The 12,902-nt window shown below is 40.1% G+C and overlaps 1 protein-coding gene across 1 annotated transcript in view; it reads right to left on the reverse strand.

Moving 5' to 3' along the window:
- Window positions 1-10,456, reverse strand: part of LOC104616733 (catenin delta-2) — a gene marked incomplete at both ends in the record, with an annotated part of 117,014 nt that extends 106,558 nt beyond the window's left edge. Inside the window, one exon of the mRNA XM_010281840.1 lies at window positions 10,243-10,456. Within this exon, the coding sequence (XP_010280142.1) occupies window positions 10,243-10,456 (214 nt within the window). The remainder of the gene's footprint in view (window positions 1-10,242) is intronic.
- Between the last annotated feature and the right edge of the window lie 2,446 nt (window positions 10,457-12,902).

The raw sequence follows: 12,902 nt of genomic DNA on the forward strand, positions 1-12,902 counted from the left end.
CAAAGGATTACTACTTGCTGAAAAAGTTCAATGCAGCTGTTATGTCAAGCCATATGCTACAACAGATGTCCTCTATTTATCACTCCAGATTGCAGTGTTTGATATTTCCTCTTAAAGTTACATTTGACCAAAGTAAAAAAAAAAACCAAACAGGAAAATCATTTATATAGTATATTAACAAGCAAATTATGAAATCGGTTTCATCGCCATACGAATCAAAACAACCTGAATGACTTTTCCACAGAAGACGCATCTCACTGATTGTACAAGGAAAAAATAGTTACTTCCCATTTAGACTTGGACGTTGATGTGGTTTGTACATGGGAGTGATCCCAGTGCCAGAGAGAAAAGGAACCACCTTGGTTTTTGTGCCAAGACTGACTGTGGTAAAGTCAGGACAAGTGATGGGAATTTGCCTGGGAAGCAAGGAGAAGGAGGCAGGCTCTGATGGGAAAATTGATGAAACCTGCCCTAAGCAGACCCCGAAGAGAGAGGAGCGGGACTCCCGTGCCAGGGGCATCGCACTGCTCCCAGCCGAGGCCGCGGCACCCTGGTGACTTTTCTGGCTCTCCTCCATTTGCCTCCAGGGAAACACACGCTGCCAGCTTGAGGAAGGTTTTGTATCATTGTTTTATCAGTACGTTCCCTCCCTAACAATACTTTGACTGTAACACCTTACACAATAAATCAGTGCCTCAGCCTGTTGCTAAGAAAGAAGGGCAGAAGATTTTAGAAGGCATGTAATTTAAAACCTCTCCTTATTTGACTGGGAGCAGCAGGGGGTGAAGTAGTTAATTTGATAATTCATAGAGAAGTTGAGAATGTCTCTTCATGAATACAACAAATCCTCTAAGTGGATTTTCCCATTTTCAGAGCCAAAATAGTGACAGCATATTGAGAAAGGGGGCAAAGATTGTTTTATAATTATACAGTAAATTGTAATAGATCTTGTACAAAACTCTTCAGTTGAGCTGTCAATATCGTTCGCATAAGTGTTATTTGATAAGACAGCACCATTTCTGAAGCAAAATTACAAAACTTGTTAAATCACTTTTAGATTTGCCAATATGTATGAGCTATAAATAGGATGTGTTTTGAATGGCTCTGGAATTTCACGAAGATGTCAGAGCCTATAGGTTGGAAATCAGTTTCCCAACAACTTACTGGCGTAAGCTGCACAGCCTTTTACCTTCCTGGTTTGTGAGGAAAAAGGCCATGAAGACTTGGTGTCTCAGTAAGTGGTTGCACAGTGGGTGCATAAGGAAGACTTTATATAGTACCTATTAATTCTTGCTCTGAATTTGTTTGGACATGAAATGATGACAATGTTTTCTGCAGGTGATGCTAAAACCTAAAATTTAAACTGTGCCAGACTGTAGAATCATACTGTAAAGTACAACGGTGTTCCTCCTTAAGCTGTGCCTTATTATAGCACATCCACGGACAGTGAAATGTCAGCTTATTAGTCTGGAGAAGTACAAATAGATACTTAAAGTATTTTCTAAAAATTATGATGATGCAATAGTTATTTTTGAAGACTCTGTAAAACCTTAAAGTAACTGGTTATTGGGGTGGAAAAGCAGAGTAGCCCTGCAGCCCACTAACCATGCTATTGCCATCACGAGTAACAGGCCAGAAGGTCTGTACTACCTTGGTGAGAGCTCTGAAGTTGAGTTGCTTGAAGTTGTGTTGGGGCACTTGGACCTTTAGCTTGATTAACTCTAGCAACCGCTTCTGCAGACCAGGTGGCTTCATTTGTTTTGCTTTTGCTGAGCTTTGCATAATGGTGTGGCACAAGCCTAATTTTATCAAGGTAGCAGTACCTAGTAGTTTTTCTGCATTCAGCAATCCCTGGTTTCTTTTTTTTCCCCATAACAAGATTTTAAATCCAACAACAAGGAACCATAAACTATTCTATGCAAAGTTTGAGCTGTGAGATGAAGTGCATGTTTTTACTGCAATCTGAGACTTGCAGGAGATTTGATTTCGTTTTTAATGAAATTCTCACTCGCTCACAAAACTCAGGACAGAGGATGAAGAATACCTTGATTAAAAGTATCTCAAGCAACAGGAGGGGGTCAAACTATTATGTAACCTTTCGGAACTTGTCCTGGTTTCAGTGAGGATAGAGTTAATTTTCTTCATAGAAGCTCGTGTGAGGCTATATTTTGGATTTGGGATGAGAAAATGTTGATAACATGCCGAAGTTTTGAGTCATTGCTGAGCAGTCAAGGACAGTCCAGCTTCTCGTGCTGGCCAGCCAGCAAGCAGGCTGGGGGTGCCCGGGGAGCTGGGAGGGGACACAGCTGGGACACCTGACCCAGGCTGGGCAAAGGGATATTGCCTACCATACGGCGTCATTCTCAGTATATAAAGCTGGAACGAAGAAGAAGGAGGGGGTGGAGGGACGTTCGGAGTGATGGCGTTTGTCTTCCCAAGAAACCATTACGCGTGATGGAGCCCGGCTTCCCTGGAGATGGCTGAACACCTGCCTGCCCGTGGGGAGTGGTGAATGGATTCCTTGTTTTGCTTTGCTTGTGTGCGTGGCTTCTGCTTTTCCTATTAAACTGTCTCTATCTCAACCCACGAGTTTTCTCGCTTTTACTCTTCTGATTCTCTCCCCCGTCCCACCGTGGGGGAGTGAGCGAGCGGCTGCGTGGGGCTGGGGCTAAACCATGACAGAACTGAAAAGGTTTTTGTACATACAATCACAGAATCATTACTGTTGGAAAAGACCTTCAAGATCATCAAGTCCAACCATCAACCCAACACCACCAGGCCCACTAAACCATGTCCTGAAAGTGTCACGTCCACACATGTTTTGAACACTTCCAGTGATGGTGGCTCCACCACCTCCCTGGGCAGCCTGTTCCAATGCTTGACCACTCTCACAGTAAAGAAATGTTTCCTAATATCCAGTCTAAGAGGAAGAAAGAAATACTGAATAAACTGTAACATGTAATTCCTCTTCAGCCATTGGCTTCAATCCAGAGTAAACAGATATGAATTTTCAGCACACATATAATTTTATTAATGTTGAAAACAGTTGTTATTTAAAGCACTTAATTAGAAGTAAATTATTACAAAAGATTTAATCAAGTTTTAAAATTGATTGTGGTAGGATGTTGTACTTACAATTACATCCATTTAAAGCAAAAGTACGAAAGATTTATTAGAGCTAGTACCCTTCAAATCTCCCATTTGGATGAAAAATATTTTAAAACATAGAAGCGAACTTTATTGCCTCAGCAAGTAGACTTGAAAATTGTGTCTCTTATTCTAACTCTATTATTTAAAACACAGTTAAGCTTAAAGTCTGTAAGTCACCTGCCTCTGGGCTTGGCATGTTCCTTGAAGTCCTTGTTTAAAGTTATTACAGGGAATTTGCTTATCTGCAGAGGAGCAACTAAGCAAGAAATGAATGAACATCTTGTCTTGCCAAAATCATAACAAGCACTTCCGAGAGCTGTGTTTTGTGCTAGCAGTTATCTGCCTCCACCCTTAACCTTCCTAATTTCCTTGACTTGACAGGACATAGTGAGGTTCCCCTCGGAGGCAGGGGAGAAGCTAATTCACAGAGCTGCATCTTAAGAGGCAGTTATACATTTCCTGCATTTATCCCATTTCTCCGTTTTCTTTAACTACATCGAGTTACGTGCCAAAAATGACATTTGGCAGTCTTATTCTCTTAGCTAAGCTTATATTGAACCAAATTTCCGTCAGCCTTATAACAGCAGTATTACCACGGTTACACCATCACAACAACCTAAGCAGAGAGATGGCTTTTCATGTTGTCTGTTTGAAAAGTTTGTGATATCCAGGATATGTATCTGAACCTAAAACATATTATATCTTTATAATCTAATTTTCAGTTAATGTAATGTTGTAAACCTCTCTTTAGTTCCAAAAGCAACCCACTTTACACATTTATCTTCCTACCTACCTTTATATACTAAATATCAAAACTGCTAATTAATTAGGCCTTTCACTGGCCCGGCTTCCTTACACTTGCATTGCTCCATTACAAAACTTGAATATAATTAAGAAATGGGATATTTACTATGATCAACACTGGAATAACATCCAATACAAAACTGAAAAAAAAAGGGATATAATAGATATTTTAAGAATTACATCAAGGTAAAACATTGTAAGAATGCAAACCATGGAAGAGTTTGAGTATTCTTTACTTAAGTCTGTGATAAAGCCATCTCAGAGTGGGGACAAAACAGCATTTCCTCATTTTTAAATCAAATTTCCGAAGAGCAATATGGCTACAAATAGTTGCCACCTTCTGCCGGTTCTGTCTGGGATAGAGTTAATTTTCTGCATAGCAGCTGTGAGGCTATGTTTTGGATTTGTGCTGAAAACAGTGTTGGTAACACAGGGATGTTTTTGTTATTGCTGAGCAGCCCTTACACAGAGGCAAGGCCTTTCCTGCTCCTCACCCCACCCCACCAGCGAGCAGGCTGGGGGTGCACAAGGAGTTGGGAGGGGACACAGCCGGGACAGCTGACCCCAACTGACCAAAGGGATATTCCCTACCATATGGTGTCACGCGCAGCATATAGAGCTGGGGGAAGAAGAAGGAAGGGGGGGACGTTTGGAGTGATGGCGTTTGGCTTCCCAGGTAATGGTTACGCGTGATGGAGCCCGGCTTCTCTGGAGATGGCTGAACACCTGCCTGCCCCTGGGCAGTGGTGAATGGATTCCTTGGTTCGCTTTGCTTGTGTGTGCGGCTTTTGCTTTCCCTATTAAACTGTTTTTATCTCAACCCACGGGTTTTCTCACTTTTATTCTTCCAATTCTCTCCCCCAACCTGCCGTGGGGGGAGTAAGCGAGCGTCTGCATGGGGTTTAGTTGCTGGCTGGGGTTAAACCACAACACACCTCTAAATGAAAGGTTTGTATCGCATTAGAATTTCACATCTGTGTTTACACACTCCAGTAACTAAGCTAATGTCAAGGGCACTTTTGCAGAATATTATTAAATTGATAAACTGCTTCAAGATCCTAGGTACTAAACAGTCAGCCCTTTGCCATAATACTGTTAAATATGATTTACTATACAAAAATTCACAAGTGCAATACCTTACAAAGTCCAATTAGAAAACAACATCACAAATATGAAACAACTACAGGTATGTGATTTTTACTTTATGAACTCCCAACAGAAGAATTGCCATTGTACCAGGAAGTTAAAAATTCTAAAGAAATGGCCAGAATTACCTAAAAAGAAAAATAAATCATAATAAGTCTTCCACTGAGTAAGCCAAAAGGTCCATTTAAATAGAATACTCCCTTAAACCTGTTTTACACATCACTGCAGGCTCACTAACTTGCAATTACACTGATTAGCAAAGACACAGGCAAGGCTCAAAGGGACCTTCTGGAGTGTCTTGACCAATCTGCCAACAATTTATGCACATACTAATAAGCAGTATGCAATTTAGAGGAGGTTTAAACTGCAGCATTTACCTCAAACCAGATACATATAAGGAGGACAGCATATAATTGCTTTCAGTAACACTGACAGACTATCAATAAGGTTATAAATACCTCATTATAAACACGTTGGATTTACTGAAGACGGAACAGAGATGTAAAAAAACTACATAATAATGTTGCATAACATAGGGTGACAACAGAGGACCAACCAAGCCAAAACATAAACTGGCCGCAGCTGAAATTAAAGACAATCCTAATGCATATTGGAATCCAAAATCTGGGAAGTAAATGAATAATTTTTCCTGTCCAGTCTGACCATAGGCCAAATACACTTGGACACCTAATGCTTCTTTGAAAAGAACATTATGTACAAAACATCTTATAATTTTTTGCAGGAATGGAATATATGCTTTTTGATTCAGTGAACAAAAATGTGAATGAAATAGTCTCCATCTATCTATCTATCTATAATACATATGTATAGTATTAGATAGTTTATGCTTTTTAAATATTATCTTTTTATAAATGTGATAATTTTAATGATTTATGTATTTTTCAGTAGACGGTGGTTAAATCTCTGACACCTTAATGTCAGCCAAAATAAGCAGCAGGCTGACTGCCAGCACAGGAGAAAACAATTTCTCCTGTTATTATTTATAGCTATATTTCTTTATCATCATGTGCTTTCTAAAACTGGATCATCCACTTTTACCTTTCAATCAAGTATGGTATATACAGTTTGAAAACGGGTGATACAGTCATATAAGGGGCCTCTTTAAATGGAGCTGTTTCTAATTCAGCTAGCTTATCGTTCATAGGCAGAAACTGTGTATCTCATTGTGATGGATTTTGTTTGTCAAAAGGAGAAGAACAGCAGTTTAAATCAATTTGTGTGCGATAGGTACCCAGTTATCAGATGGACGTGATGAAACAAGGAGCCAGTGTAGGTTGAATCTAGCAACAGCTGCTTGACCTCACCTTCTCCACAAGGCATCAACAGGATTCCTACGTTATCTTTGCTAACACTTCACACATTTCGTGTATTTTTTTTTCCTGATAGTAAAACAAATAGAAAGAATGCTAAAATTGAATTTAGTGGAAGGGTTCATAATTAACTGCAACTCAGGAAAGGCAAGGGAGTCACAAATCAGCTACTTGTTGGCATTATTAACAAGTGAAAACATTTTCTTCTACCATCTGTGGGATCTGTGCCAATTTTGTACTGTGTTCTTGTCTATTTATGTTTATTAGGAAAATGTTAACATTTAATTATTTTAAAATAGAAGGCTTTTATTTTTCCCATTAATAAAGGCCACTGTGGAAACTAGTAGCACAGCACTGGGGCGAAATGATGGCTAAATTAAGTATGGTGCATCCAGCTTATACTGACTTCTTTTCATTTGCAGACCTACATGAAACAAGATATTGTAATTCAGGTTCTCCTTGACTCTCTGGAAATTACGAGAGGCTGTAGGCCACGCTGAAATCTCTATTTCTATAAGAGTTTTCACTTTTGCATAAATGTGTATATTCATTAGTACACCTCAGTTTATCCAGGTTTTTCTTGTAACAAATAGTGATTGTGGAAGTGTTTCTGGAAGTGTAATCTTTTAATATTTCTTTCAGTATTTCCTGGGCATTAAGACTATTGAATTTCATAACAGCCAGGCAGCAAACTTCCCTCATGGCTTCTACGTGGGAGCCTGCACCGAAAGCATTCGCTCCATGTGAGAAAGCCTTGAAGCTGTATCACTTTGCAATAAGGTTCAGTTTGCCCAGTCCAAAAATTTGAGCATGGTAAGGTTTTCAATATTAGCCTGAGTCCTCTTGCTACCAAGGAGGAGAAGGACGAGATAAAGGAAGAAGAGAAAAACTTCATTTTGAAGAGCTTATGGCAGAAAGAAATCTCTGGAAAAGAGGAAAAGCCAGAAACGGTGCTGAAGGCAATCCCCACAAGCGAGGATAGAAAGCTGGTATGCAGGTTTAAATTCACTTCCAAAACCAGTCTTGAGATAGCTGGAAATTGAAATTCTAATCTCCTTAGCGAGAAGCAACAAGAAGGAAGAAAATGAGCGTGTTTGAGGAAGGAACTGAGATCAGAACTTCCGCTCTGGCGGGTGTGCGCTGGACGGTCCTCGGGGCAGGCGACGACAAATTGAGCTGCTGAAAAACTCTCCTGCCCGTATTTCTTCCCTCGCAGCTAAGTGCCTACTCAGAGTGATTCACATCTTCGTTCTGCCAGATTGCTGGACAGGTCATTTAGACTTTATAGGCTCAGTTCCCCACCCGTACAACCGAGGTGATGACACTTCCCCACCTAAGAGAAGTGCTCTGAGGACAAATGCTGGGGGAGTACTTAGGGGTGGCGATGACAGAGCCTATATGAATTCTGTAGGCAGGAACTTTGTCCCCTCTCTAAAAATAACAAACAAGAGCAGCTTTTACATAGACAGGATGCACAATGAACACGAGATGGAAGGACACAAGGTATTACGTTTACTCCTAAAACTTTTAGGAGTTTGCTAGTATTTTCCCTGAATTTCCTTCACGCTATGGTGGCACTACTGAAATAATTCTCTTCTTGCCACCTCAACTCAGGAAGGCTGATGGGAAGCAGCAGGAGCTTCTTTTATTTCCCCTTGTGCCTACCACCGAGCCAAATTTTTTTGTGACTGAGGCAGCTGCTGCTATCTTTCCTTCCCCAGAAAGGACAGAGGGAAGGAATGCAACTGGGGCAGCTGTCACACTACAACGCTTTACAAAGAAAGCAAACGAGAACGGATCCAGATGCGCGATTCCAGCCTGTTTTCTAAGAGATGCAAGATGAGAGGAGCAGCTACAAGCATTGCTTTGGAACGGAGCTTTGCAGACTACTACCACCACCAGGGTTACGTTTTCAAATCACCGGACCAGTTATTTGCATTTTGAGAGGCACAAAACCAGGCTAGGGCAATCAATGGCCTTCTGGGACGTACTGGTTGCTTAAAAACAATAAACAAAACACAAACGCAGGCCCAGGAATAAAACCCTGCTCTATCACTGACTTTGATTCCATCCCTCAGGGTCATCATCTCGCTCCGCTCCCCTTTCACAGATGTCCAGCGCTCCTGAGGCTCACCATCCGCAGGAGCTGCCTCTGCCCGTACAAAGGCTGGTTACTGCCATCGATGGCCAGTGCCGACTCTCTTGGGAAGTAACAGTTTGAGGGCATGCTAGCACCTCCCGCCCCTTCTTTCTGTGAAAATTGAGGAAAATTTAACAACATACCGTGCAATGGAAGGAATGGAAGCTGTAGCCTAGGACCTTTTGTTTAAATGACCTAATGACATGATGTGTTCTGCCTACAGAGAGCATGGGAACTGCCACGGCGACTGCTGAGGTGTACTGCTGATCTTCATTAGCAGTTTGCCACTTACTACGCAGAATAAATAGGCAGAATGTTCCCTGGAGCCAGGACACAGACAACATAACCAAGAGACAAACAAGTATGTTGAATCTGAAGCGGTGGTTACACTTTATTAGATCTGTCAGTAATTCTGTCACTCTGCGGGAGGCACCATCCGAGCTTGTGTAACCCAGTATCTCTGCCCCATTAATTCTGCCTAACAAGTACAAGATGACAGGTATTGTAACTAAGAAACAAAATTAAATATAAAAATCTATATTTAATAAACACCACACAGTTTATTCAGACACCCTCAAGGAAGGAACCTGGAGTCAACCAAAGGACAATAATTTTTTCAATTGTATCCTAAATGAGGCCTGACCAACAAGTGTAAGTAATTTCTGCAGAAGCATAGATGATAGTGTGTACTCTGATGCTTCTATGACAGAAACGAGAACATGTCTTACTTAATTTAGTACAAAAATCACAATGGAAATACAGGCATTGTAAAATAGGATAATCAAAGGATCTTAAGATTCTTTACTGGTAGCATTAAATTAATCTCCACATTGATGTTAGCAATCAAATAGAATGAAATAACAAAGTGAAAAATAAAAAGAACATTCTAACTTCTGTTTTGCATTTTAAATGGAATAGCTTAGGGCCAAGGTGAAGAAAATCTCCAAACATTTCAGACTGGGGCTGTTTGACAGCTTTTCTGTATTTCTGGGGAAAAAAAAAAAAAATCCATCTTGAATTTTGTAAGGGAAAAAGTCCAAACAATCTTAAAAAGATCAAATTCTACTATATCAAGAAAAGAAATAGACTCTACCACTACCTGCATACCCTGCGTCTAACATATATCATATAACATGCTAGCAAATTTCTGAAAAAAGTCTTCAGAGGATGATGCTGTCCATCTCTCCAACATGTTTTTCCATTTTCATATCAGAACCACAAGAAAAGTAAAAAACAACAACGGAATCATCCTTCTCACTATATAGGATATAAAAGAATTGAGTAACAGCTTCTAAGAAAATTCAGTAAAATCCGTTTTCTGCATGTGCAGCCCTCCACCAGACAGGAGGGAGAGCAGAGGATTCCTACCACAATGTATCTCTGTATGGAACACATCTCCTGCAAGAAAATTCATGGCTAACCAAGAACAAAGTGACCAGCAAAAGTAAGCGTAAACCATGCCTACATCTGTAAACTGTCTGTGTGATACTGAATAAAGCTATCCACACTTCACATATATCCAAAAGGGCTTGAAAGTGTTTTGTTACGGAAAAGAACATGGTAATAATGGTAATAAAATACGGTTACTGATGGAGCAAGTAGCACAGAGCACAGAACTGTGCTTGTAGAGCCTACGTAGAGTTTAAACAAAAAGTATTGAAAGAGTCAAACCTGTGACCAGTTCTCTGATTTCCAAATCTGTAGTCTTGCGGAGTAACCGTACTAATGCTGGGATGCCACCACAGTTTTTCAGAGCAATTTTGTTGTCATCATTTGCCTTCCCATATACCAAGTTTCTCAAAGCTCCACAGGCACTACGGTGGACTTCTGTCATCCGATGGTCCAATAGGTCCACCAGTAATTGTATTCCGCCTTGTCTTCTTATCTGAAACAGGTCAAAGTGATAATCATAAAATTAGGGAATGAACACTAGCATTATATATGCTACCCTATGTAATTAAGCTGTGGTTTATGCAGGCTATGCTCCAGCAAAGGTATGGTGGTTGCCCCACAAAGCTGCTACGATACACTGCTTTGATTCCTCCTATTACTTTTTCAGTGGCGACATAACTGTACAATGACAAACCTGAACCTCTGTAAAAGCAGCCGAAAGTTAGTCAAGAGTGTTGCCTCATCACGGTTTCTCAAGGTTCAGCAAGGTTTGCCTTGGCAAGGGTTTCTCCTGCACTGGAGAAACATCATCTGCTTCAGAGTGTAACACACCACAAGCTAAAGGAAAAACTACAAGACTACAGCAAACAAAAAATAGCACTTAATGCATCAAACTTGTTAGGAGTCCCTCCCTTTACGTTTAATTACTTGGAATGTGAGCAGCTACTGTAGTCTCTGTATGGATGTTGTATCAACAAAACTGGGAAAAGCAAAGATGAAAGGAAAAGGAGGAAGTCTGTACAAATATAAAGACAAGGATGCTGGATAAATCATGGAAATCTTGTTCTATTACGACTGAGGGAGACCCTTAAGTGATGCAAGAGCAGAAGTCTTATTAATTCTTAAGGTAGCCTACAAAATAAATTTATAATGCACTATCTTATATAAAATATCATTCTAGAAAAAACACAAAAATGTTTGAGGCAAATGATCAAGAGGGTCAAGAATTCCAAAAACAACTTATTATAAAATCTGTTTGCAACAAATCCATCTTCGTTATTCTCTGGCACTATTCGCTCCTCAAACAGTAACCAGTCTTGGATATTACTTTAGGAAACTAGACTGATTCATAACTAATGGCCAAAGAGTACAATGCTATAGCTTCAAATTATATAGACATCTCTGTCAAAAAGTTTCTCCATGTGTGTTGTTGTATAAGGCACAAAGCAAACCAGGTACTTTGGCTGCCATTTTACCACCTCTAGTAGTATTTCCCCTAAAACACTAAAAGAGACAGCTATAGAGTGTTTTCAAAACTGCAGGGAAAGTTGAGACTTTAATTCTAGAATCAAACTTTATGATGATTCTAGAATCAAACTTTATGATGACAAAGGTTTGAAATCTTTGTCTAGTTGTTCTTGCAGGGGTATGTGTTCTTGAGGCTCTCTGCAGGGCGGAAGCTTCGGAGTAGGAAATGGTTAAACAAAGTGCACTGAAGTTTATTAGAAATTCATGCTCTATCTATTAACTTCAAAATATTTAAGTACAATTGACGTATGGCATTTCACGAATCTAAACGCGCTTCACTGCAAATAAAGACAAAAATGATTCAGCCTTTGAGGTTATAAAATCGAGCTACACAACATTACTCACTGAAAAAACAGAAGTTCTCTCTTTCTTCTACTGGCTTACCTGGCATATTCCTTTTTTTTGTAATATCAGCAAGACCCAGTAATAGAGCAGTTTTGTGGTTAGAAAGTGTATATATTGAGACGTTACAGTATTCAAGTGTTATAATGTATATGCAGTTACAACACAGCTTTGGGCTAAACACCAAAGTGATAGTGTTTAAAGATAAACTAAGATATTTTCCCTTAAACAGGCATTATATCAGTATATCATGCCCAACTTTCTGAGCAATATACAGCAGCTGGCACTACATGGAGAGTGCAGAGATGTGAATGGACATTGGAACAATATATCAACTTCAGGTGGAAAAGTTCATCAATCTTTTTGAGAGACCATGCTTCTACTGCTCAGAAAAACCACAACATCTTTCAGTTTAGAAACCAGAAACACAGATCAAAGAGAAAAGGTGCTGTAATACAACTCCCTGGTCAAAACTTTACCCATGTGAACAGGACGACTTGCAATGAAATAATTTGCTCCTTTCCAAGCCAGGAAAAAATTATCAAGTTTATCTGGGAGGGGTAGGGAGTACTGCTGGTTGTTCACTTGTTTTTATAGTCTGTCACCATTTAATCTTCAGATTAAAATATGTTTACTTCCTCTACTAAGCAGATTCTCAAAACCAATCATACTACATGAAGAGCCACCTGCATACCAAAATAGATAACATTTATTGAAACAGACTAGGAACAAAAATTTATGCATCAGTTCTACAAAAGGTGAACCAAGCACTGAGCTTCACACTTCAACCTCCAAAAAGAAACAAGATCTGATGGAAAAAAGAACGCAGTTAAAAAATACATGAGTTGTTCCTGTATGAACCAAGCTGAGCAGTGCGGCTGACACGCCTGAGGGACGGGATGCCATCCAGGGTAACCTGGACAAGCTTAAGAAGTGGGCCCGTGTGAACGTCATGAGGTTCAACAAGGCCAAGTGCAGGGTCCTGCACCTGGGTCAGGGACACCGCAGGTATCAATCCAGGCTGGGCGATGAAAGGATCGAAAACAGCCCTGCTGAGAAGGACTTGGGGG

The sequence above is a fragment of the Phaethon lepturus genome, unplaced genomic scaffold (genome assembly GCF_000687285.1).
Source record: "Phaethon lepturus isolate BGI_N335 unplaced genomic scaffold, ASM68728v1 scaffold5962, whole genome shotgun sequence".
NCBI classification, from domain to species: Eukaryota; Metazoa; Chordata; class Aves; order Phaethontiformes; family Phaethontidae; genus Phaethon; species Phaethon lepturus.